Source organism: Sceloporus occidentalis, unplaced genomic scaffold, assembly GCF_023333645.1.
Source record: "Sceloporus occidentalis isolate IW3139 unplaced genomic scaffold, rSceOcc1.0.p SCAF_5, whole genome shotgun sequence".
Lineage (NCBI taxonomy): Eukaryota > Metazoa > Chordata > Lepidosauria > Squamata > Phrynosomatidae > Sceloporus > Sceloporus occidentalis.
The window spans coordinates 103,569,390-103,596,334 of record NW_028316985.1 but is presented as its reverse complement, the minus strand read 5'-3'; the positions used below and the strand labels follow the sequence as shown (position 1 = coordinate 103,596,334).

Here is a 26,945-nt window from a genome sequence, read left to right as displayed (position 1 = left end):
TGCTCCAGGCTAAGCTAAAGGCAATGAGCTCAGAAAACCCTTTGGAGGGTGATGAAAGTACAGTGCTCCTCTTGGATATTCCTTTTCTGAATGCAATAGAAAAATGTAGAGAACAAGAAACACAAATTAATTTTACTTTTTGTACTTCACATTTGATGTTCCATCTCAAACACATGCCCTCTGTGCCTTAGCAATAAACACATTTTATGGGTATCACATTCCTGACTTTGTTACAGTAGAAAGTTTAGAAACAAGAGAATCAATTTTAACAGTTGAACTGCAAGGTTTCACATTTTCCCCAGATGGCAAAAATGAAGCATCAACAGTATCATGGAGCCTGTGGTACCAGCCAAGGCTCTTCCTGCCATTAAAGGCCCATTGGCACAAATCTTTTTCTGGGTTTGTGGACTGGCTTCTTGGTCCATTGAATTTCTGAGTTGCTTCTGATATCCTTGTAGAAAATATTTATCAAACTACCCCAAACATTTCATCTACTTAAAAAGATTTCATGGCTCCAACAGAAACATGCACACTCCTCTCCTACACACTTAATTGTGCACATTTCAATTGGCTGCTAACATTGGCCTGTTACAGACTGCCAAAATAAAGCTGCTTCGAGTCTCTTTGGAGGTATGCTATTTAAATTATGCATGGGTCCTAAGAATCTGAAAGCTGTACCAAAGCTGCACTCCAGTGCTTAGGAATGGAGTGTGGCTTTGGTGTGACCTCCGGACTCTTAGGACCCATGCATAATTTAAATAGCATACCTCCAAAGAGACCCGAAGCAGCTTTATTTTGGCAGTCTGTAACAGGCCATTGTGTCACAAAAATGTTATTAATTCCAGCCATGCCTTCTGTTTATCTCTCATTTTACACATGCAACCCAGAAACAGTAATGTATGCTTTAGTATTATTAAAACAACAACAACAATTGCATATTTAACTGCACAGTTTTATAATATTTCCTATGACTGTACTGGCATTCTCTGACCAGGAAGAAGCTCCATCACACAAAACAAAAACCATCTAATAATTGGATCATTGGTTTTAAGCCTGAAAAGTTATGATGAAAATAAAAGAGGGAGTTAAAGGCTTGCACTTGGTTGTGGTTTTGTGACTCAGACAATTTCGGAATAAACTGTAAGAATCAAAGTAGTTTTGGGGTGACATAAACCTAGTTTTTCCCCTACAGAACTCTGTTGTTTCTGTCTTGGGTAGATGAACAACTGAAATGTATGCATTCTTCAGACAGCACAGGATTTGGAACAGAACAAAAGTCTGAGTTGACAGCATGTAGAAGAACCACTGATGCTGGTTCAGTGACTCACTTCCACATAAGCCGTAGCAGAAGATCTTTCAGATCTCTCTCTTCCAGTGTGAACTGGAAAGCTTTTGCAAAGTACAACCTTCTTCCCTAACTAATACCCTGCTAAAGTCAACCAACAGCAGGCCTAATAGCCTTTGCTGGGATTCACTCTAGTAATGGGCATTTCCCTCTGTCTCAGGACCCAAGGGAGAGGAAGGCTGGGATTCAAATTATGCTAGGGAGCAAATGGAAAATCCCAGACATTTCAATGAGCCTGAGAACCAATAGCTGCATATCCTTCCTGCACAGATATACACCCTACAAGATATAATAAAAGTACACCATCAGATGTTTAAAAAACTACTTACCTGCACAATTAGGAAGTGTACTGTTGTGTTTTTGTTGTGACTTGCCCTGTTGTACTGGAACTCCACAACTTACTGAATAACTATTCTCTGAGTCTGAACAAAACAACAACATCAAAAAAAATATACTGAGATAATTTAATTCATCTGCACTTTTCTATACCAATTTCTTCCTTTTATAGTACCAAGGAATTTGTTGAGAGAGGTCTCAGATTTATACAGGTAGTTTGGCGACATGTAACTCAGTCAGGCAGTATGATACCAAAAACAGATTAGCCATTCCCTCCAGAAAAATTCTGTTTTGTTTTGACACACAAAGCAATACTAATCTAGGGTGGACCTCAGTCAGTCAGATCCCTGGCAAATTTATATCAGTTATAGTCTTGAATACGTTATAATCCAGAGTAAAACTAAGAATCATGAATGAAGCTACAAAAGAACTTAACTCACTTTGTTAACTAGAAGAAGAAAAAAGAATCACAGTACCAACCTGGAACAAAAAGTGTGTTGGATGGACAAGATAAGAAGCAGCTCTCGATTCCTCCTGATTTGCTACAGACCAACTGAGCCTTTGGAGCTGGTTTGGCATTTGGGAGGCATTTCACCATCTCTGAGAAAATAAAAGTAGGAAATCACTTGTTCAGACAACTGCAGAATCTTGTAATTAAGTTATGAAAGTGGGAGGGGAAAAGACAAAAGGGTGACAAATCTGGCTAAACATGCCTGCGACCCATAAGAAATCCAGGATCTTATGTCATCATTATGTCTCTAAGATTTACATATGTTTTAAGGTTTATATAGGGATAACTACATGTTCCCAATAATTTATAGTATTTTCAGAACACCTTGAGCAAAGAGGAAAAAATGACAGTATTGTTTATTTGTTGCATTTCAGTTCAAATGATATTACTGTCCAAACAGAATTCTTATTTCAAACTATCCCAGTCAGAATAAGAAATGTTAATGAATAATCTGTTAATGAAATGACAAATGGTACAGAAAGTATGATTAAAGTACTCAGAGTACAAACCTAAACTCCCTTCCAGTTGATTAGGACTGTGTGGCGATGCCTCTCTGCCAGTGAGGGAGGTATGTATCTCTCCACACAGTCCTTGGCACACCCACAGAAAATGCCACAGGCACACATCTGCCCGCAAGGTACTCCTACCTGTAGTAGTTCCATAGGTAAGAAAAAACTCATTTTTAGTGAGTTATCTTGGTAACTAGTTACCTTTTGAAGTAATGAGATGGTATGGAGCACTTTTTTTTGCCCGTTACAGCCATGTCTGTCATTCACTACATTTCAGTAGAAAGGTAACACATTATTTGCCTATTATTTGCGCGCGCGCGCACGCGCACGCGCGCGTTTATTGTGTGTACTCATTCAAGGAGCATCTGCATTGTAGAAATAATGCGATTTGACACCACTTTAAGTACTGCAGCTCCATCTTATGGAATCAAGTGCTGATGCCAAAACTACAAATCCCAGAATTCTGTAGGAAGGAGTCATGACAGTTAAAGTGATATCAGACTGCACTAGTTCCGTAGTGTATATGCACCCCAAGTGTAAGGAATGGAAGAAGCAGGATGAAGAATCATATGGGTGGCGGCCTCACACTGCAACCAGAAAGGATTGTTTTGTAATGTCCTGTGCATTTCCCCCCAGAATTTATATGGCACAATATGTGAATTTGCCACCAGGAGCAACCAGAGAGCATTTTCTTGTATTTTTCACTGTCACAACAATAGCAGTATCAGTTGATAACAAATAATTTAGTGAATTTCTTCTCATGACAATCAATGGTGGTGGTAAGACAATTTAGTCCATGAAGATCCAGTTCCTCTGATCTCCTGGGGGTAGGCAAAGATGAGTGCACTCCACCTGAGAGTGCACCCTCATTTCTCTCACCCCTCTGAAAGAGCTGAAACCAGCTGCTTTTCTATGTTCTGAATCATCTCTCCATTCCTCCCTTTTCCATTTTAAATGAATGATCCTCTACAGTTTTCTTCCCAATTAGGCAAATTTAACTGAATTTAATTTATTTTTGCCTCAATTCCCTCTAGAGCAGTGATTCTTAAAGTGGGTGGTGGTATGCTCCTCCAGGGGGCATTGGAAAGATCCAGGGGGGCGGTGAGGGAAAAGGGGAGCAAGGGGGCCTTCAGTCAAAGTATTGATGCACAAGAAAGACAAGGAGAACCACCAGCCTTTGGGACCATGGGGGGGGGGGATGAGGGTTGCATGAAACTTCTTCTGAGGGTCCCTTAAAACCACAAGGCAGCCTCACTAATGATTCCATGTGGTGGTGTCTCCTGCTCTTTGCCTGCCCACACAAGCTCACTCCCTTAGCTGCATCTTTTACTGGTGGTGGAGGTGGCAGCTGGGAAACTCTTGCAAGGCTTGGACACAGGGTGTCACTTCTATGGCTCAGAGTGGCACAATTTTGGGACAGACTGACCACAGCAAGGAGTTAGAGCACATGGCAGTGGGGGAGAAGTGGTGACAAAAAGGAACTTTCAAATTTGGGACCCTGCTTAAGTTTTGTGAGCTTTGCTGGGACTTGGCTGGCAGTTGGAGCTGCTCTGATGCTCCTGTTTTCTTTTATAGTGTAGGCTGAGAAAAGAGGTAACAGAAGAAGTAGGGGTGTGTGTGTGTGTGTGTGTGTGTGTGTGTGTGTGTGTGTGTGTAATGTCTGAAGCTGGGGGAAGACATGTCTCTGGCAAAGGAGACAGAGGAACATCTGGGGTTGATTCTTAGAAGAGTCCTTCACCTTGGAGTGGCTTCTATAGTTAAAATCTCTCCCTTTCCTCATCCATGCCAGTCTCCAGTCCAGGGCATGTGGCTTCTGTATACCACCTACACACACATGGCTGTGTCAAGCAACACTCCAGTGAAGAAGGACTGAGCATCCCTCCTCACCAGGGAGAAGCTTCTCCCTTTGTACAGGTTGCCTTGGGAGCAACAACCAAGCAGCTGGCTGAGCAGCAATTGAGAGGCCTCTTGCCTGCACTGGCCTTTGCTGGAGTGGTGGCATGGATGAGTTTTCTCACTTGCTGTTCATCCAACTTGCTCAGTTGCTACTCCCAGGGTGACCGGATGCAAAGGGAGCAGTGAACAAGATAGGTTGTTCTGAATTTGTAGTTGAACAGTAGACCTAATATCAAGAAATATGCATGGCTGGTGTGTATGTGCCCAAGACTAAGAGGGCAGTAGCTGGAAAAAGTTTGGGAACCACTGCTCTAGTTAGTTACTTTTAAATCAGTGTTTCCCACACCTTGGCACTCCAGATGTTTTGGAATTTAGCTCCTACAATTCCTGACTGTTGGCCAAGCTATCTGGGAACTGAAGGCCAACACTTGGAGACCCAAACTTTGACAATCACTCTTTTAAATTCAGCACACACTCTCACTCTCAAATGCAGCACTCAACCTACAGTCTTCTACTATATCATTTTTGCAACAGAGTAGTAAAGTAGAAACAGAGCTTTGTAGTGGAAGTGAGCCCCACACAAGCATAGGACTGTGCTGCTGGCAATCTTGGCAGCTTTCCGCCTTTCCTCAATAGTAGTTTTGCTGTTGCGGTTATGTTGGCAGCAGCTAGAGATTTGTGAGGCTGCCTGCAGTCTGCAGCAAATGCATCCCTGATCTAGTTTAAGCATGGCTAAGTCTGGATCCAATCCATTAGAGCCAATACTGAATATCAGCTTGGGAATATTTGTGGTCACAAGGTTTTAACCTTTCCTTGAACATGAACATTTGGAAGAAAAGTTTTCAAATGATGACAGCTCTATTCCAGTAAAGAGTCATAAAACACGTAATGTTTACAGCTCAATGTACTGGAAATTTAAGAACTAGCAAAGAGATTTCTATTACAAAGAGTGGTTTCGTTCACAGTCACAAATACTAGAGGAAGATAAAAACATGGATGGAAAAAATATATCTTAGGATATGCAATTAAACCAGACTTTTTATTTTCTTTTTTCATTTAGTTAACACGAGAGCAACTATGCAAAATTATAATCCATGCCCACAGACAATAACATTACTGTGGTTGCTAGAATCCTTTATGCACCAAATATATTAATATAAAGTATTAAATGAAACAGTGTGAAGAAGACAAATTCTGACTAATTATATTACTAATTGGTTATCATTTATTATCTCTCGCAAATGAAATGCCACAGGTCTGCTATATTGATTTGAAATGTCATAGCCATTTTTTGACTGTAACACCAATAAGTGAGACAAGATTATTTCTCCCTTTTTATTGTGGCTTGCCCATGTACTTTTGATTTTTCTATGTGTATTCTTTTCCAAGTATGATGTTAGACTTGAAAAAAAATAACTTAAAAACCCCTTTCATATAAAGTACGTAAAACTGTAATGATTTACATTAAATGACATATGGAATTATGTTATTGTTGCTGTGTGAGTGTGTGTATGTCTCTGTGTATTTTAAGGACAGCAGAATCCAATGAAACAGGGGTAGGATGAATCTTTTCTTTCCACTGCAGCCCTTGTGTGCCCCCCAAATTGGTTTTGGAAAATGCTGAAAGTTTCACTAGAACTAGACCAGTACGTTTGTGCAAATACTTTAAAGATCTTATTCACATTTTTGAACAGTAACCAGTAGGTGTCGCCCAGATCCACAGATCTGAATTCCTCGCACCTTAATTCCTTGTACAGTGAATGTACAAAACTATATAAAATTTGGATTATATTCCAAACAGGTTACTAAACCAAACCAAAACTTTTGAACCAGCTATGAAGTACATTTCATGCAGATTATTTTCATATACAGCTATGCTTTGAACATAACTGCTATAAAATGAATACAGCAACAAAAGAATAAAAATTAAATATTTTAAAAAGAAATATTTTAATAGTATATTATTGAAGTCCATTAATAATAGGAAAAGAATGGACACATTTTAAGAAGATTGAGAATATCCAAAATAAAATAACCAATGTATAAATTAAAGCCAAGCATGAGAGCCATCATGGTGTAGTGGTTTGAATGCTGGAGACCAGTTCAGCCACTGGATATATATTATCCTCTCTCAGTCTCAGAGAGGGCAAAGGCAAAACCCTCTCTGAACAAATCTTGCCAGGAAAAGCCTGTGGTAGGTTTGGCTCAGGGTTGTCACAAATGTATTTCCCTGGCATTACTGCAAGTTCTATTTTTTAAAAAAAATATTATATAATAAAGTTGCATTGAAAACTTTAGAGATGGGGAGGGCATATTCTAATTAAAGTGAAAGCAAAATACCCTTAAAGCTTTCCAGTACCATAGAACATTTTGAAGTAGAAGCATGGGTATGACACTTATAGTAATACGTTTGTTAACTTTCAAAACAGGGACAAATTGTTTTAGGAGGTTGTGGTATTTGTTGCTCTCATTCCTGGCTTTTAAAAAAAAAATCAATTTTTTCCCCTGTTGTCCCAGACTATTTTCTGGCAATTCTGGGCATCAGCAGCTGCAACAATTTATTCCCACATTCAGGTGAGTTTCTTTTCAATTTCAATACAAATTGGAATAAAAATATTTGCTTTTTTCCCTCCTCTTTTTAAATTATTTCCATGGTGCTAAAGTGCATTAATGTATTAGTGGATCATTGCATCCATGAAATGGCACTTTTGTATTATAGCACTACAACTCCAAGAAAAAGATGAGGGAGAATATCTCCTTCAAATTATGGGATCATCTCAGCAAATAATGCCTCCCAATTAAAATAAACATTTCAAAGAGCCCTAAGTCAGATCCAAGAAATCGTATAAACAGCCTCCCAAAAGAATGGAATTAGTGGATGCAGAGGTTTCCACTAAGAAAAACCAAAGTCATCAAGACCTCATTCTTCTTTAAACCAATCTGGAAGAGACCTACAGCAACCTAACAATATCAATTACATTGGCCTCTGCTGTGGTGGTATTTCACAACTAGGGGCCAAGATCCTGTATGGCAGAGCGCAGTGTACAAGTTTTGCAGGTGGAACTAAGTTGCGTCTCTTCTCTCAATCCCCCTGACTTGCTGTTTGGCTGCTGAAGCTCCCCCAGACCCATACAGTGGCTGCTGGAGAGCTGGGGGAACAGAGTGTCTGGCTATATATCCCCATAGCAAGATGCAGACTGATAACATCATACATTGAGATCCACTGGGCTCTGCTGCAGGTCTCTGTGGAAGATGTTATCACTTTGCATATGGCCATAAGGACACAGCAAATGCTTTTTTGATCCTCCTTGCTTTCCCTCAGCCACTGAATGGCCATGCGTGGGCAAGGTTGCAGCAGCAGAAGAGTAAGTTTGGGGAAAGTTAGCCATTGCAGAAGGAAGAAGAGAATATCAACCACCACCACAAAGAAACAAAAAGACGTATGTAACTCTACATTGGACCCTCACTTGTGTATGTTACCAACAGGCTGCCAGCCAGGTAGAGCAATCAGGAGTACTGTGGAGATTTCCTCTTTCTCTCTTGTACATGCAAAATCTCCCTTTTCATTTTTGCAGCTAAACACGGTGCAGCATCAATTGCCCTAAATAACATCTTGCAAGCATGATTAGAAGTGAATTTAAAAACTGCTCTTTGCTGGAAGCAAAGAGACAACAACGGATGTATAGGCTGATCAGTGACAGCAAGGAGTCTAGATAATGCCTGGTCTTTTGTTTCACGCCATTACTTCTTTCTTTGGTCTATGTACTCAAGCCTTTTGCTTCCTTCTTACCTGCAGATGATACTTTCCCCTTTCCTCAATAGATTAGTCTCTTTGTCTAAAACAAGCATCCATGAGGCTCCAACTCCAACAGTGGATGCCAGCTGATACCCACACATGAGAGCCAGTTTTAGGGATTCTTGTAACCAAGTATAAGTCAACATATTTTGTCTATCTCCCTTACTATCATAAGATGGATTTCCTAAAACAATAAATTAAATGTTTTCTTTTCCCCCCTTACAAGAGCATCCAGAGTCATTTCTCCTGTTTCTAACACAAGCTCATATTGCACTAGCCCTAATATATGCTGTTTATTATAGATACCAAGTATCTCTACACTCTTAACCATGTTTAGTAAAAAATGTAGGAACTGAAGTAATGCTGTACCATAGCTGGGCCTGAAAATGAAAAGGGAAGGAAGTGCCATGCAAAGATGAGAAAAGGGAAAGAGAGAAAAAAACAAAATAAAGCGTGGAAGCTGCAAGGTGATCCAAACTGATATTGGCGGTAAATCAACAGGGTTGTATTGCATCTGCACTGGCCAGAAATAAAATTGAAAAATGACCTATATGCAATTATATGTGGGTATGTACTTTATTTATTTATATTCTCTTCTTCACAGCAAGATGTATACCAAGAAGCAAGGCCTAATTTGAAATGTTACTTACCAACACAATCCTTTTTATTCCAATGCAACTTCTTTCCAGGTGGACATAAACATTCATATGTTCCCATTGTATTAAGACATCCATAGTCACAGCTCCCATTGCTGATGCTGCATTCATCAATATCTGAAAGTATATTTAAACTGATTAGTATTGTATTGTACAGGTAAACTATTATATGCACAAGTTATATTGGAAAATGTGAACACATATATGAATACTGCTTTAAGTCACCGGATAAGATATAGTGTCATATATATTATTTGTGAATATCCTTCATTTAATTCAGAGCCTGGAAAAGTTAATCTTTTTTACTACAACTCCTAGAATCCTCCAGGCAGGCAGCATGACCACTGGTCACCATGATGGGGGGTTTGGGAACTGCAGTCCGAAGGGTAACTACTGAAAGTGAGTTACATCTTCATGTTGACTGCTTGAAATAATGAGATTACATAATTGAGAAATGTATACCAATATAAAATTGAGATAACTGTCATGTTTACTCGCAAATTATTGTAAATCTATTAGGATTCATTGTAATACATCCAAGGTTCCTTGGTGATGAGAGTTAATCTTATCTGATGATAGTTCACATTTACAAACTATTTATCCATTCTTGTAAGTGAATAAATAAAATGAAGCTGAATCTAGACAAGACTGGGGTGCTTTTGGTCAGTCAAAATGCAGATCAGGAACTAGGGACTGAACATGTACTGGATGGGGTTACACCTCCCTTCAGAATTAGGTTCAGTGTTTCCTGATCCTCGTTCCTAGTTACTATGGAAGCCAGGAGTGCTTTTGTAATATAAAAGCCAATGTGTTAGCATTGCCTGATCTGTCATAGTAATAAATACAGCCAACTCTGCCAAAAACCTTGGTGAAGCAGAAAATGTGCCCCCCTTGTGCCCTGAAGGACTCCCTTGGTCTTGCTAGCTTCAGAGATATGTTTAGTGAGGATGTGGACCAACCCCAGACTACAGAATTTCCTTCCAGAGGGATACTAGATTGATTCCTTCTCTGTTTTCTTCTGCTGGCAGGCAAAAACTTCTCTACCCAGGCAGGCTTTCAGCAGCTGCTTGCCTGATACAGACCAGGGCTGTAAAGGGATAGCTTAGACATAATATAATATAATATAATATAATATCGAGCTTTTACCTTAATTTGTGTTTTAAAAGTATGACCAATTTAATTTGTATTTTGATATGCATAATTTATCTGGTAGTTGTTTTTAAATCATGGTTAAAGATGCCTAGCATCTGAGACATGGGAGAAAGATGAAATGTAAATCAAATATGTACATACATGCGTAGGCAGACAGATGATAGATAGGCGGACAGGTAGACAGACTGACAGGCACATAAAGTTAAAATTTTCTACTCAGGGAAGACTAGTGCAAACAAATGACTGGTTAAAATGTCCACAAAGGTCTGGGCTGAAGATATAAAGTGCAAAGCAACAGAGAATTACAGAAGTGAGGGGTTACCACAGATAAAACCCTTGAATTCATCAGCCCAGCTGATCTAACTGGGTGGTATAACAGAAGAGACCCTAAAAATCACCTACTGGATTCTGTCTGACTGTCTAAAGAGAATAACCAGCACACTGAAATCATCACAAGCCACATCTGCACTGCAGAAATAATGCAGGTTTTAAAGGTAAAGGTGAAGGTAGCCCTTGACATGAATGTCTAGTTGTAATTGACTATAGGGAGCGGTGCTTATCTCCATTTCTAAGACGAAGAGCCAGCCTTGTCCAAAGACAACTCCGGTGGTAATGTGGCCAGCATGACTGCACTGAATGCCGTTACCTTCCCACCAAAGTGGTACCTATTAATCTACTTGCATTTGAATGCTTTCGAACCACTAGGTTGGCAAAAGCTGGGGTCAGTGATAGGAGCTCACCCCATCACATGTGGCACTCAGACTTCAAACTGTCAACCTTCTGATCTTCTGATGATCAGAACTGGCGTCTTAACTACTAAGCCACCGCATTCAGGTTGACACCACTTCAACTGCCATGGTTCAGTGCTATGTAAATCTGAGAACTATAGTTTTGTGAGACATTTAGCCTTCTCTGTCAGAGAACTCTGGTGCCTCAATAAACTACATTTCCCAGAATTTCACAGCACTGACCCATGACAGTTAAAGTAGTGTCAATGTGGATTATTTCTGCAGTGTCACTGCAGTCCCAGAAAAAGTTAGTAACCAATCTAACGGACACAAAAGAAATGTCACCTGCTCGGATTTTTTTGTCCCAATCAATTGTCTGGAGGTTACATTTAGAACCAATTAGACTTACCAGGTTAGCCTCAAAGCAGTCCACCATAAAGTGCATTACGCTAGTATAGAGATAGCTAGGGATCATGCTATTCTGGCTAGGTCACAACAGTTTGAAATGGGGCTGTAGCTGGCTTATATTCCTTACCTAAGGATTCCTAGTCAGCAATGCCACCTGGGATTCACCAGATAACACCAAGTCCAGTACAATCACCTGTTTATGTGAATTTGAATCCATCTACACCTGGCTTGATTGAGATTTACTGTTACACAATTTTTTTCCAGCAGTTGGGGCAGGAGATAAGGGCTGCATAACACCTTACTATGGGCCAGAAGCCAGTTTGTGGGTTTTCAATTTCTACCCCATCAAAGATCTGGAAATTCATGTAAATCTCTTCTTGGTAGGCATGAAAGTGGAATATACCACTATTTATTATATTTGCTTATAATAAATCAGTAACAGTCTAAGGAAATATCTGTAAAACTGTGGCCTTATAGGAAAGTATTTCCATTATTTGAAGATTTTCCTTTTAAAGTGGCCCAATAAAATCTCCACCATATTGGTGAGCCTGATTAGAGCCAAAGTGCATTCTATGTACACAGTCTGTATGTGACATTTACAGTGATGAGCTAAAACTAATTCAACCCACTTCTTCTCTTTAAGCAGTCTCTTAAATGTCAGTTCCAGAGGTAACTGCTTCTAAATCAGAAATATACAGTACCCCAAATATTTCATATAAATTAAAATATGCCTATGATGTAATAGAATTGTATTTGAAAATGATGCTTGATTTATTCTGTGTAAATGAGGAGAGAGAATGGAATGGTGGAGTGAATACTGATTGGTGGAATATTTGAGGATATTTGATAAGGCTGGTGATGAGTCCAGTTTGAGTGGGGAGTTAGTCTAGTAGTGTGCACTTAGAAAATGGTTTGAGTTAGATTAGGGAGTTTATCGCATCGCTAAAAAACCCGGCTTACCTTTCCCATTTTGAATTTTAATTCGGTATGCAACTGGCTCGGTGAATCTTGGCTAACTTCCAACTAGAAGCCGCACTCCACCAGCCTCTTTTCAAAATCAGAAAGCTCCTGGTTTTGCAAATCGGCCTTCTGAGCTCAGATTCTAGCCAGAAGTTACGCGGGCTGCATTCAGCTGGTGGCATTGGCAGCAAAATGCATCTGATAATACCTGGCTGCATCCTGAATTAGAATTCAAAATGGAGAAGGTAAGCCGGGGTTTTTAGCGATGCAATAAACTCTTAGGTTTGGACTGAGATAAATGATTGATAAAGGTCTTAGTTAAATTAAGAGGAGTGGGAAAATGTGTGGTGTTTTAAATGTAATCAATAAATAAACTGTTGTGTTATGTTTAGCTTCTGTAATAAATATTTGTTTTTGTTTTTATACAATTTTGGCCTCTGGAAATGCTATCTATCTGACAGCCTGGATTCAGACATGCTGTTTGCAATGGTAGCACTGAATATGGAGGGGTAGTGTCCATCAAGGATAGAAATTGCATAAATCCACATAGGTATTTTACAGGCATTTAGATGGTCCCCACAGTGTGTCACACAGATGGAACAAGAGGAAGTCCTCACACTGTGGCAAAGATAGGGAGCAGGGATCAGAATTAATTTAGGGATCAAATTTGTACAGTGAGGCTGCTTAAATCTCTTTGAACTCACTGGGAATAAAACAGCCAAAGATCCTCTTTGTCATATTTCTGCCAGTATGGCTGCTTCTGTCATGGTTCCCACTCTGGACACATAAAAATGTTTTTGACATGTTTGTGTCTTTCCTGTATATTGGCCTAACAAGCAATTGAAGTTTGTCCCTTTGGAAGGTACATCACTGCATGGCATGTATACAAACATGGAAAGTACAGCTTTTAGGGCAGAAATCTGCACATATCAAGAGCGATTAAAGAATCACTGCAGATACTATGGAAGGTGCTCCAATAAAGGCACACATGAGCACAGGACAACAGTGATACTTTAAGGAACAGAATACTTGTTTTCACAGAAAGAACTCATGTGTGGTCTTAACAAGATATAAATAGCTTGGAAAAGTAAATTAGATTCTGCACAGTACAACTCAGTGACTGTCCAGAAAGTGGACATATTTGTTTCTGCACAAAATAGTGATGATTAATAAAATATTAGGACTCTAAAGCAGATTAATTATTGTCCACATTAATAATCTAAGTTATAACTATGGTAATTATTTATGTCATTATGCTACTGATAGCAAGTTAAAAAAATACTTGGCAAATCCAAAACTATTTTAAAAAGTGCAATGCAAGTCAATCATAGGACAACATTGTATCTTCCTCTTCTCTCCCCAATAATTAGACTGTCCTTGCAATAATTATTAATTGTAATTACAACCTTCCACATTGTAATTTAAGGGTCTCACTAAGATTGCTAAACCTCCCATGCCTTTTCTTGCTGCAATTCTGAAATCTTAAAGAAGAACACAGTTCAACACAGGATTACATGTACAAGTAACACAAAAGACTAAGTCTTTCCAAACCTCCACAGTGTGTCATTCCATACAACGTGTAACCTTTATGACACAGGCATTCAAAACTTCCAGGATAGTTGATACAGGTATGGTCACAGGTCCTTTCAAATGAACATTCATCTATATCTGGATTTAGAGCAAGAAGGGAAAATTCTTGTGAGCAATTGTGCATGTTTGGTCATTGCAATTTAACATTGATGTTCAAAATTATCAGTATTTCTGAATAAACTGTCAGATAACCAGTGTTATCTGGCTTGAGTGTGTAGTGGTTTGAACACTGGACTATGACTCTGGAGCCCAGGGTTCGATTCCCCGTTTGTTTATTGAAAACCCACTGGGAAAACCACACACTCTCAAATCCAGACAACTCTATGATATATTCACCTTAGGGTCACCATAAGTCAGAAATGACTTGAAGGCACACAACAGCTGCATCCACATTGCAGAATTACTCTGGTTTGAAATCACTTTAACTGTCATGGCTCAATGCTATCGAATTCTGGGAATTGTAGTTTGTTGGGGCACTTGGTGTCAAACTGGATTATTTCTTCTGTGTGGATGCAGCCAATGACAATAATTGACAAACTAGGAAGGTATGAGTGAGACATTAGAAGTGCGTACCAGCACTTAAACTGGTTTCCCACAATAAATGTTTACAGATATGTTCCAGCACAAGTAAACCCAGCTTGCCAGTATATATTTCCATGTGATAGTGTTGCTCCACCAGCCCCCCCCCCCCGATTACCTATATGTGGGGAAAATGTCATATGGAGTGGTACTTAGTTAATTACAAAGTGTGTTGAACCTATAAATGAATAAATTAAAAATAAAAATAAAATGTTGAAACAGACACTTGTTTACACGTTGTCTGGCAGCAATGCATGCGATCACCACAGAGTGTCACCACTGAATCTGTCTTGCATCAGACCCGAAATGTAATTTCAAGTAGTCATTTGCAATCGTTATATTCATAAGACTATTCAACAGCATTACATTTCTCTTTGCTTTACAAGACAATTGCCCTATGACAAAGTTGACGACATAAATAAATTATGCTTTTCCTAAATATATTTCATATAAAGATTGATACATAGATCTTCCTTTCTAATAGCAGAACCAAATAATTGCCACAACATGGGGAGTCAAAACTAAGAGAAAGGTGGCCTCCTCAAAACCATGATGAGATTTGAACAGAGGACTTTCTGGATTATAGCTCATGCTCTTAACCACTATGCTAGAGCTGTTCCTATGTGATTATAAGGCCATACTTCCATCATTTTTATTACTTTAAAATTGTTCTAAATAGAATAAATGGCCATTCATGGTAAAATGGTAGTTCAGTAAAAGGATAAAACAAGATAATATAAAATACAGATGAAATATAGCTAATAATTGCAGTGTAAAGGATGAGCCTACATTCCATTAAAACCAGTTTGGAACAACTATGTCTTTTAAACTCCTGATTAAAAACAGTCAAATGAAGGTGCTCATGTACACACCCTAGGTAAAACATTTGATAAACTTACTACCTATTATGCCTGACAAGCTAACACATTCCACTAGCAGACAGGTAAACTGGGACCCTGGCATGTACGGGTGCATAGGGACCTTCAAAGAATGTGATCTCAACCTGTTTACAGTTTAAAAGTGATCACGGGTACTTTAAATTGTGCCAGGAAACACACTCGCTACAGGTGCAGTTGGTACAGTATTGGTTTTATATGTTTGGAATGAGAAATCAGAAATCTGCATTCTAGTTGATGCTTCCAAACTCTCTTTAAAGGAAGTCCCACACAGAGCATGTTACAGTACGGATGACTATGGTATTGCTTCCTTTAGATAGGAGTGCAGCTGACAAGTCAGCCGAAAACAATTAAAAGTATTTCTGGCAGGTAATGCCAACTGTACTTCCAGAGACAGAATCGGGTCCAAGAGAACCTCCAAGTTATGAACATGGTCTTTCAGGTCAACACCATCCAACACTTATAGAATCATAGAATCACAGAGTTGAAAGAGACAACAAGGGCCATCCAGTCCAACCCTCTGCCATGCAGGAACTCTCCATCAAAGCATCCCTGACAGATGGCCTCTTCATCCAAATCAGCAAGTTTCCCCACCAAAAGTACTTTAATTTTTATCTAAATTGAGTTTCATTTATCCCAGAACTGCTTCCAGTTAAGTGCTTTCACATCTTCCCTGGTTGGGGAAAATAAGAGGGAGAGACATGTATCATCCACATGTTGACAAGTGTTGGGTCTTCCTTAGAGATATCAGCAGAATTGGATTGTCTGGGGAGAAGCTTGGCACACATGCAGCTCCATTGGTGTGGCCTCAGCTGTTTGCATGAAGATCATAACTCAGGCAGCAAGCGTTCAGTGGCCATGGGAAATAACATCCATCACCCACTCCAGGAGCTCAGGTCATCTAAGCCAGCTCACAGACTGCCCTGTTCCTGAACCCAGACTACTCTTCTGTGCACATCTCTGTTGGTTTTGGTTCCCTGGGTTCTGGCTCTTGACTTTCAGATTGCTAATCAACCAACTAACTTCTCATTTCTCCATGTGAACTATGACAATAACGCTTTAGATTAAATCTCTGGTGGTGGTTTCATGTAGATGTGTAAATGCATGAGGTCAAGATAGAGCCTATAGGTACCTGAAAAGCCAATGGCTGTTGGACAGAGCAGGAGTCCCACAGTACAACCTTCTGGGTTCATCTCTCCATAAAGGTAAGTTTAGAGACACAGTAGCACTATTCCTCACAGTCCCGCACATCTATCTCTGTTGTATTCTGTTGTTCCAGGAGAACAACATGATTGATGGTACTGAAGGCCACTGAAAGATCCAGAAAAAAAACCTGAAGGGCACTGAGAGTCCAGAGCCACTTCTGCATCTATTCCCTTCAGTACATCATTCAGCAGAGAAAGCATTATCCTTTCTCCCTCCAAACTAGGCTGAAAACTAGACTGGAAGACAACAAAATACTGTAGTCCATGTCATCTAAGATTACCTGGTTCTGGAAGATGCAACAGTTTCCATTTGTTTACTCAAAATTGTTATATTAAATAATAAGACAACAATGATGCAAAATCAGTTAAAATTGCAGGACACCTCCTGGGAAACTACACGAAACAATTCAGCTCCATCAGCTTCTAGGGTCAGACCACTGAAACTATTCCACCATCACTGCATGGACTAAGAATGACCAATAAATCAAAGTTAATTGCATAATGCTGTAGCCATGACAGTGGAAATATTTCTGCCCTCCCTCCAGCACAAAGATATCTGACTTAGCTTCCACCATCACAGTACTTTCTGCCCTTTACAACCCCAATAGCATTTCTTCCTCCCTCCTATCTCCCTCGTACACTGTGTTATTCCGCCAAACATAGAGCAACCTCCATACATATAATTACCACCTCACTCCCCATATACAGTGTTCAGCTTTATATAACCATTTTGGGGAACTTTTCTCTAGTTCATATTGGGAAAATCAATGCTGAAATCAACTTGAACAAGATTAGCTCCCAGCTAAGTGCACTGCTGAAAAGGGTATGTACATGCTGGTATATAACTTCAACAATTCCTTATTAATATGGTGGTTACAGGAATAATGGCCCCATACAGGCAGGCCAAAATAAAGCTGCTTTTGGTCACTTTGGAAGTATGCTGTTTAAATGATGTACGCACCCTAAGAGTCCGGAAGGTGCACCAAAGCCATGCTCCAGTCCTAAGGAAATACTTTGTCTTTCTAGGGCAAATTATTGAATAACCATTGAATAATGCAATAATATAAATTTGTAATATTTAGAAATCCATAATCATTGAGTTTTTAATGAATAGACATAACTTCAATGGTAGCAAGATATGACATCAGCCTTTTTAGGACATGAACATGAATGAAATGGAGTGGACAAGAATGGCATACTAGGGAAAGGCTGGCACTAAAAAATGGAATGAACCTCTGTCCTCCAGTGATCCGCAATAAGGAAGAAATTTTCTCTGTTGAGTTTTTTAAAAATGCAAGGTAAATTATACAATTTGTAGTAGGAAAACCATACATTTTCAGGACAGTGACATGCTTCACATTTAAAGTGTTCAACAATATGCATACATTTTAAAAATGTTTTAAATCCCCCCACAGCACACTTTAAAAATGTGCACAAATAACTTTAAGTCATTGGGGACATGTGCCCATTAATGCATCCATTTGAAAACTGTCTGGAAAATGCATACTTTTTTCATTTAAAATTGTGCATGGAAAAAACATTGTTCAACATGCAACAGACTTGAAGGTAAGAAAAGGAGGCAGTCCACAGAAATCTGCTCATCCCTATTAGTCACACATCCACTTATTACAAGCATATGTATATAAGTAATGAGTGTACCATATTCATTCTGTAGCTATGGTTGTTTTTATAATAATGGCACTAAAAGAAGTGTGTTAACAAAATCCATAAAAAAGCATCCTACGTATTCACACATACATATCTAGTTAATTTTCTTAACTAGCTCATGAGAGGATAAGCTGGTGAGTACAAATGTGGAACTCTGATTGTGGAACTCTCTCTCAAGGAATATCTGCTCTTTTTAGTTTTCAGTAGGAACCCAAGACAATTGTATTATTTTGCATGGTCTTCAGGCCTTAAAACCAGGCGGTGGCTGCTCTTGCTGTTTTCACTGTGTGTAATTTTACAATTAAATTTAAATCAATTGCTTTAGTCTGTTCTGAAATGTTGTATCTGTTTACTGTGCTGGTCTATAACAATAATAAGGATGAACTAGAACTAGAACTAGAACTGTATCTGTTTATGTTTAATGTTTTAAATGTATTAATTTCTTGTACTTCATCTTGAGAGCACTGGATGGCTGAGGAGTGATACATAAATTCTTTAAATAAATATGCAAAGTGAATATTTTTTTTCCTAGTCCCTCCTTTCAGCCATCCTGGTCAGAACTTTAAAGAGCAAATCAAAATGCCTGTCAGTTTCAAGCATAAACTCTTTGGTTCACATCCCAGTTCATAGCAATGCCTACTGAGCTACATTCTATGCTCTACATTTTCTGTAGAATCACCAGTCAGTTGTGGAATTCAGCACTGGCCATAGAAAAGAGAAAACTATTTCACCTACTTAAATCTGTAGAAGAGGAAGCTTATTATGAGTTAAAGGGAAAACACTGGAATCTCTCTTTCACCCTACTTCAGATTCCAGCACCACTGCTCTCAGTCAACTGCTGATTTCAGCCCGCCTTTTGAGTTATTCAGCTATTTGATTGTCAGTTTTACAAAGCTGTGTCCCTCCTGTCAGTTCTTTTTAACCCTACATAGTTTCTGCAAACAACAGCTTTAGACATAACAGTTCTTCTGGTATGAGAGGGCTTCTGGTGTATTTGACTTCACAGAAGTTACCAAATTGATGTCTAGCAATTAACTAAGGTTTATTTGTACATTTCTGCTGATTTCGGGCAGAATGAATTCGAACTATTAGGCCTTGCCTGTCGTAAGAGATGGACATTGTATGGTGGTTACAGATGCAAGTGATATTAGGTCAGCAGTTGAAGGCTATATCTGTGATGCACGTCTATACGCTAATGGTACAATTATAGATCATAACAGATCTTATTGTAGCTTTTGCAGAAAGCTAAAAAAGTTAGAAAGCAATAATCTTATATTTTAGTAATAATAATAATAATAATAATAATAATAATAATAATAATATATTTATTTATATCCTGCCTCTTCCGTTTGGGGATCGAGGCAGGTAACAAAAGAGTTTATGATACACAATCTAAAAACAATAAAACCCACAAAACCCTGACCCAACCCTCCCTCCCAAACTATAAAATTAACATAAAACATTATTAAAATATACAACAATACAACACTACAAGATTATTCTGCAATCTGTGAATGATGAGGAGATACAGTAGGAAGGACGGACAGAGTCGGTTCTGGGCGGCTATCACTCAGGGAAGGTCTGTTGGAAGAGAAAGGTTTTTGTCGCTTTTTAAAAAGCCTCCAATGAGGATAATTGGCGAATGTCTTCCAGCAGGTCATTCCAAGTTTTTGGAGCGGTGACAGAGGAGGACCTCTGGGAGGTCACCGCAAATCTGGTCTTTTTTGGTTGTAAAAGATTTTTCCCGGAGGAACGGAGTGTATGGGAAGGATTATATGGGAGGAGGTGTTCCTTCAAGTAGACTGGGCCCAGGCCATGTAGGGCTTTGTAGGTAGTATTGCGGGCTGTGTAAAGGTAAGACGTTTGACATTGAAACTAGGGGCTAAATGCTGCATGCGTCCTAAGAGTCCAGAAGCCATGCCAAAGCCACGCTCCAGTTCTAAGGACTGGAGCACAGCTTTGGTGTAGCTTCTGGCCTGTTAAGATGCACGTGTCATTCAAACAGCATACCTCCAAAGTGACCCGAAGCAGCTTTATTTTGGCCTGTCTGTTCAGGCCCTAGGTTTCTTAAAATACTTTTAAATAATTTTTATTTTTAAAATAACAAAAGTCTAACACTTAACCAATGGTAGACCCATTGTAAGTAATCAAGGACAATTAAAGCTCCCAAGCTTTGATGTTACTAAGGCCTGTTACAGACTGCCAAAATAAAGCTTCTTCGGGTCTCTTTGGAGGTATGCTTTTTAAATGATGCATGGGTCCTAAGAGTCCGGAGGTCACGCCAAAGCCACACTCCATTCCTAAGCACTGGAGTGTAGCTTTGGTGCAGCTTCCAGATTCTTAGGATGCATGCATCATTTAAACAGCATACCTCCAAAGAGACCCGAAGCAGCTTTATTTTTGCAGTCTGTAACAGGCCATAGATTCCAATTAATTCTGAGGACAAAATGGAAGACTGTAAGCTTCCGAGAAGTTTTAAGTAGTCCTACGTTGCTGTGCCCTGCCTATTAAGAACTTGGATGTGTGACATGGTGACAAAAACAGAAAGAGGCAGCATGTTATAGGTAAAACCAGACCAAAGCAGGATGCCATGGATGCCTGTCTTCTCCCATTGTTTATGTCTAGTCATCTCCCTATTGCTTTTGTTCCTCTCCCAATTACTAGAGAACTTTAGCTGAACATTAGTGAGATAACCAGAAACAACACAAAGGATAAGTCAGTTAATGGCTTCTGTCTTTCTTGTATGTTTGCAGTGATGCCTTCAGTTGCCCAATGCTGCATCACAACATTTAAAATTAAGCAACATGTGATAACCCTCATGTGATGAGTGCATCATATAACCAGATTTATTTAGACAAACATTTGGGATCTATGCTGAGGCTCTGGGCTCTTTCTGGCTTAGGGCTGAAGACTGTGCTGTTTAATGCTTTTGTGGTTGTTATTGTCTTGTTTTTTATGATTTTTATTTGTATTTTTAGGCTTTTCCAAACAGCTGGAGAGGTGTTTTAAAAGGATAAATTAAAAAAGCATGTAATGCTCAATATGAAACAATCCAGCATTCTTTACTGAGAGTGTCATAGATCCTTGTTTTGTCTAAGTCATCTTTACACTGGATTTTTAGTCTTTTAAATAGCTGTAGGCCTGTATACTCTATCAACATGGATTATCATCTACCCCATCGTATATAAATAGGCATCAGATTTCAACATATACTGTGGAGGAACTATACTAAATTGTGAAGGAAATGAAGGACATTTGCTTCATTTTTAACACAATAATAAAACCAGAGATAACTGAATTAAAATTTAGATGCACAGCTATTTTAAAACTGAAAACGGAAAAGAAATTTGATTTCAGCCATGACCGGAAGGAAGTACATCTGTAGAGGTAAGGTTAGTGAGCCAGCTGCACCCATTTCTGTCTCTGGCCTGCTGTGGTGTCCCATGTCTTGGTTATATCCCAGTTAGACTACTGTAACACTTTGTATGTAAGACTGACTTTGTAAAGTACTTGGAAACTTCAGCTGGTTCAGAATGCTGCAGACAGCCTCTGGACTGGAAGTGGTTCTAAAGAGCACATTATTCCTTTGTTTCAATAGCACCACTGACTAATGATGGTCCATTTCCATGTACAATTTTCCATGTACAATTCAAAGTGCTGGTTACAACATACAATATTGTACCTGATCAAAAACCAGGCTGCTTCAAAGTCCACATTCTGCTAAATGTGCCTGCCCAGGTTTGAAGCTTTGGAGGGTGTTTTCACTCTGGCCTGTCATCATCAGAGGCACATTTGGTGAAGACCTGAGAGAGGATTTTATCAGTGGCTGCTCCCAGGATTTAAAACTCCTACCAAAGTACAGTTGCTCCTCCTAACTTGTGGATCTGGGATCCACAACCTTGAAAAATCTGCGGATGGGTGACCTCCTCTATTTTCAATGGGGCCCATGAACAGGCAGACACCCCATTCAAGCCTATGGGGCATGAATATTCATGAGCCTCCATTTTCGCAGGGAGGTCCAGAACAGATCCCCTATGAAAATGGAGGGCCAACTGTATAGGCTAGTTCCATGTGTGTTTTCCTTCTGTCAGGAGATAACGTCGACTCTCCTTCCAGTAGGCTTCTGCTATTTAAGGTGATTTGTTGCAGAAGTGCATTTTAATCTGATGGGTACTGTTATATATTTCTTACAGATACATTTTTATTTGATGAATTTCACTGTGTTAGTTATAACTTTTTTTCCTGGCCAATATACTTTATACTTTTAACATAACATAAATACATGCCAGCTCAATTACAATGGATCCTAGAACAAACCATTTCTGCAATAGTCACCATGGCCTTGAGTTCACCCATCCCTCAATTATCTTTGCGCTCCCCATTTACCAAGTGAAAAGCGAGAGATAGGGCTGCACTAAGGACTGGATTCACATAATCTCTGAGAAAGTGTAGTCACTTAAACAACTTTTTTTTTTTTTTTGCAAATGTAGTTTTCAAATAGAATGCCAGCCTTTACCTGTAATTTTACTATTAAACCACTTGAGGTGGGATATAGATGTAAATACTGGTATTCACACTTCCACACTGTACCCCTTGCAGATGCACATCTGTTGTGCCACAACAACAGAAGACCTTCTATGCCAGGCTGCTTAATTCTTGTACACAATCATGCAGTTTTTGAAAGGAGTCACATCACTCCTTAGACTGGGATGGCAGGAGAAACAAAAGAAGCAAGAACTGCTATTATTGTCAGATTTAAAATAAAAAAAAATCTCCATGAATTATGCAATGTGAATCTAAGGCAAGGAATGCTGGCAGGTGTACCTGCCTAGGACACAGCTGTCTCTCAGACATAGCAGGAAGGGATGAGGCAAGTCCACACAATAAGTAGCCATACCAGTGGATAATGGGAATGTGGAACATCAGAGTAGTCCCAGAATCAAGAGATCCTCTTTCTTTGCCATGGGATACTCATTGCTCAAGATATCCAACTGAGAAGAAGAGAATACCACATAGGTGACATGCCTCCCAGGCCTTACATAAAGAATGAGATTATGTCCTCAGCACTCTTAAATCAAGGCTGGAGGACCCTTTTATCCTCCAGTTGTGTTGCACTGAAACTACTATCTGCCCCAGACAGGATAAAGATTGTGGTGATTATAGTCTAAAACATCAGAAGGGTCTCTGCTTTAGATTCCTGAAAGCTAAGAGCGGTTGCCAAATGTTATGTCATTGCCATGACAAATTTCCTTTTTAGATTTTTTTCAATATCTTGCACCAAACAAGAGGATAATACATGATATGGGTGACTAGTAGAAGCCACTATAAAAATAAATAAAACTTTAATTTATATCCCACTTTTTGTTAACACAATCAAAGCGGCGTACAACCTTTAAAAAAAAAAAACAATATATACAATTTCCACCACTACTCCTTAAAAAGGATTAAACTATTCTATCAATTACAGATAATAAAATCTAAAAACAATAATACAATAACGGCGGGCAGAGTCTTCACTTATATATGTCTGTGGGGGGATCTTTACATGGCTGGGTTCTATTCCGGGAAGGCCTGCCGGAAGAGATCCATCTTGACAGCTTTCTTGAAGCTCTCAAGGTTGGTAATTTGATGGATCTTGGCCGGCAGGCTATTCCATAAAGTGGGAGCGATCGCAGAAAAAGTCCTCTGGGAGGTCGCCGTCAATCTGGTCTTTGTGGACTGCAACAAATTCCTCCCAGAGGATCTGAGGGTGTGGGGCGGATTGTACGGAAGGAGGCGATCCCTTAACTAGGTTGGACCCAAGCCATGGAGGGCTTTAAAGGTAACGACCAACACCTTGTACTGTGCCCGGAAACGAATAGGCAGCCAGTGGAGTGATTTCAATATAGGTGTAATATGGTCACTCCTAGTTGTTCCTGTAATCAATCTGGCTGTCATATTCTGCACCAGTTGAAGTTTCCAGACTAGGCACAAGGGTAGCCCCATGTAGAGCGCATTGCAAAAATCAAGTCTTGAGGTTACCAGTGCATGTACTACAGTTTCAAGGTCACCCGGCTCCAGGAAAGGGCACAGCTGACGTATCAGCTGGAGCTGATAACAGGCACTCTTGACCGTTGCATTCACTTGAGTTCTCATCTGAAGCGACGAGTTGAGAAGCACCCTAAGCTGCGAACACAGTCCTTTGAGAGGAGCGTGAACCCCTCTAGGACTGGAGGTTGCAGCCCGATACCTGGTTTGGGGGCCCCTAATGCAAGTACTTCTGTTGTCTGGATTCAGCTTGAGCTTGTTTTCCCTCATCCAGTACATTACTGCTGCAAGACATTGATTGAGGGGAGAAATGCCATCTGTCATCATTGCTGATGACTGAGACATATTTGGGTGTCATCAGCATACTGATAACTCCCCACTCCATGTGTACTGATGATTTATCCCAGTGGCTTCATATAGATGTTGAATAACATCGGGGACAGGATGGCACCCTGAGGGATGCTGCAATTAAGCTCTGTTTTTGAAGAGCAACTGTCCCCAAGCATCACCCTCGGCAATCTACCTGAGAGGAAGGAATGAAACCACTGCAAAGCAGTGCCTCCAATTCCTAGCTCTGTCAGGCGTTCCAAGAGATGTCATGGTCTATTGTGTCAAATCCCGCTGAGAGGTCTAATAGCACCAGCAGGGTCACACTTCCTCTAACTTTACCTGCTAAGGTAAAGTTATTTTATCCTCAGAAATGAAAGTATATTGCTAGCACAGAGGCTATGTCTTGAGAGTTTCCTCATGTAGCTGCAACTGTAGCAATGAACTAAGGAAACCATTCCTGGGATCAAGAGGGTGAATTTTCATTTTCCATGCCCATCCATTCAAGTCCATGACCCTGGACTTATTTCACTGAAGCTTCCAAAATGTCCTATTACAGCAACACTAATTATGCAAGTGGTTTTGGCAAGGTGAAAACTTGCCTGCTTGTGGACAGAGTGCCAAGGCCACAAAGCAGCCATCAGACAGTAATGGTTTTAGGTCCGTCCTGAACGGGTCTGGAGTCTTACCAGTGTCTCAGAAGTGAAAGGCTCTCTGTTTCCACTATTAGTCACTCCATTTAACACCTTGCACACTACTGATGATTTAAAACCCTTTTAAGCAAATAGCACTGTAAGATAGAGACAAAGTAAATCTGGACTTCTGAATAGTCATGTCACAAATTACCATGAATGTGAGGGGCTCTTCAGCAGGTTAGTAAATTGACATTTTTGCAACCAGAGCAGACAATATCCCCATTCCCACTATCAGCTGGTGTGGCTACTTATGTATGAACATGCCTCATCCCATCTCCTACGCCTGAGAAACAGCTGTGTCCTGGGCAGGTACACCTGCCAACAGACCTTGCCTTAGGTTCACATTGCATAATGGATGGAGAATTTTTTAAAAAAAAATATCTGACAATAATAGCAATTATTGCATTTGATACTACTTCTTTCCACCAACCCCATTTTAGGCAATGGAAACTCAGATACCTCTTCTCAAAAGGAAGCTCATAAAATTAAACTGTGTTTAATCTCAGGAAAACGAACAGATTGCAGCCTAAAATACTTTGGCTGATCTGATTATTTGTTCGTCTTGAGGCTTACTTGACAACTGACAAAGCACCTCCTTTCCTCCTCTATTTCATGTACCTTGCATTTTATATTATCTCCTTATTATTGCTTTTAATCTAGCATATGAGACAAGGCTGAGGCCAACTGGCCATGGACATAATGCACACACATAGACAACAGAGCTGTCTGTAGACAATACTAGGTCTCTCTGGAGGGAAGCATGTCCTTCACAGGAGAGTCAAGCAGGGAGTCTTTGAGCAACTTAGAAACTGTACCTAAAGGCCAAACCATTAACGATGGTGGCAAAGAAGTATCTTAAAATGCAATTTAAAAGTGAAATAGGGGAGACTAGGGGAGGATGTTAAACCTTTCCCTCTACATTTTTTCTGCCCCTAGCAGGGATGACATGGTATCTCACAGTATCAGAACCTGCCAGACATATGGGAATATGTTTTATACTGTTTTAATCTAATGTGATTCTTAAATTTTGTAAATGATATCTTCTTTTATTGGACTATGACTATAAATAAATTCCCTTCCTTCCTTCCTTCCTTCCTTCCTTCCTTCCTTCCTTCCTTCCTGTACTGCTACACATCAGAAATTAGGGGAAGATTCAGCAAAGGGAAGGTTCAGCATTCTTACATTTTCCGCTTTAGATCGGACTCCAACCCAAGATAGTTAAGGTAAGACCTGTCAAGTTTAGATTAAGCCAGAACAATTTGCTTAAAGCTAGGAACCAGGCCAGAATCAACATCATTACAGGACCAGGTAGGGCCACTTGAATCAGCTGTACTGCTACACTCTGGCTGTTTTACCGGTTGTACTGCAGTGCACAATGTGTCAGTTTAGCACTTTTCTCAGCCTGCAACTTACTCGAAGTGTCTTGGGCTCCAGAAACAGGTTTTCTGATTTGAGAACCTTGGTGGCTGGGAATTTTGTCTACCCTTCCACGGCAAGCAATTCTTTCAAGAAATATATGACAAGGCTTCAATTCTAACTACATTCCAGTTTGCTCTACAGTCTGGAAGAATGCTAACAGAAAGGAATGAGTAGCCTGCAGTCCTCCATATGCTGGGGAACTACTATTCTCATCCCTCTTTGTTGACTAGGCTTTCTGTTTA

The 26,945-nt window shown here is 39.8% G+C and overlaps 1 protein-coding gene across 3 annotated transcripts in view; it reads right to left on the bottom strand.

The window, feature by feature from the left end:
- The window catches only part of LOC149312607 (signal peptide, CUB and EGF-like domain-containing protein 1), a 254,919-nt gene that overhangs the window by 26,801 nt on the left and 201,173 nt on the right, over positions 1-26,945 (bottom strand). For all 3 annotated transcript variants that reach the window (XM_089524974.1, XM_089524972.1, XM_089524973.1), the window contains 4 exons: positions 13,849-13,965; positions 9,044-9,166; positions 2,162-2,281; positions 1,675-1,767 (listed from right to left, as the gene is read on the bottom strand). In XM_089524974.1, the coding sequence (XP_089381100.1) occupies positions 1,675-1,767; positions 2,162-2,281; positions 9,044-9,166; positions 13,849-13,965 (453 nt within the window). The remainder of the gene's footprint in view (positions 1-1,674; positions 1,768-2,161; positions 2,282-9,043; positions 9,167-13,848; positions 13,966-26,945) is intronic.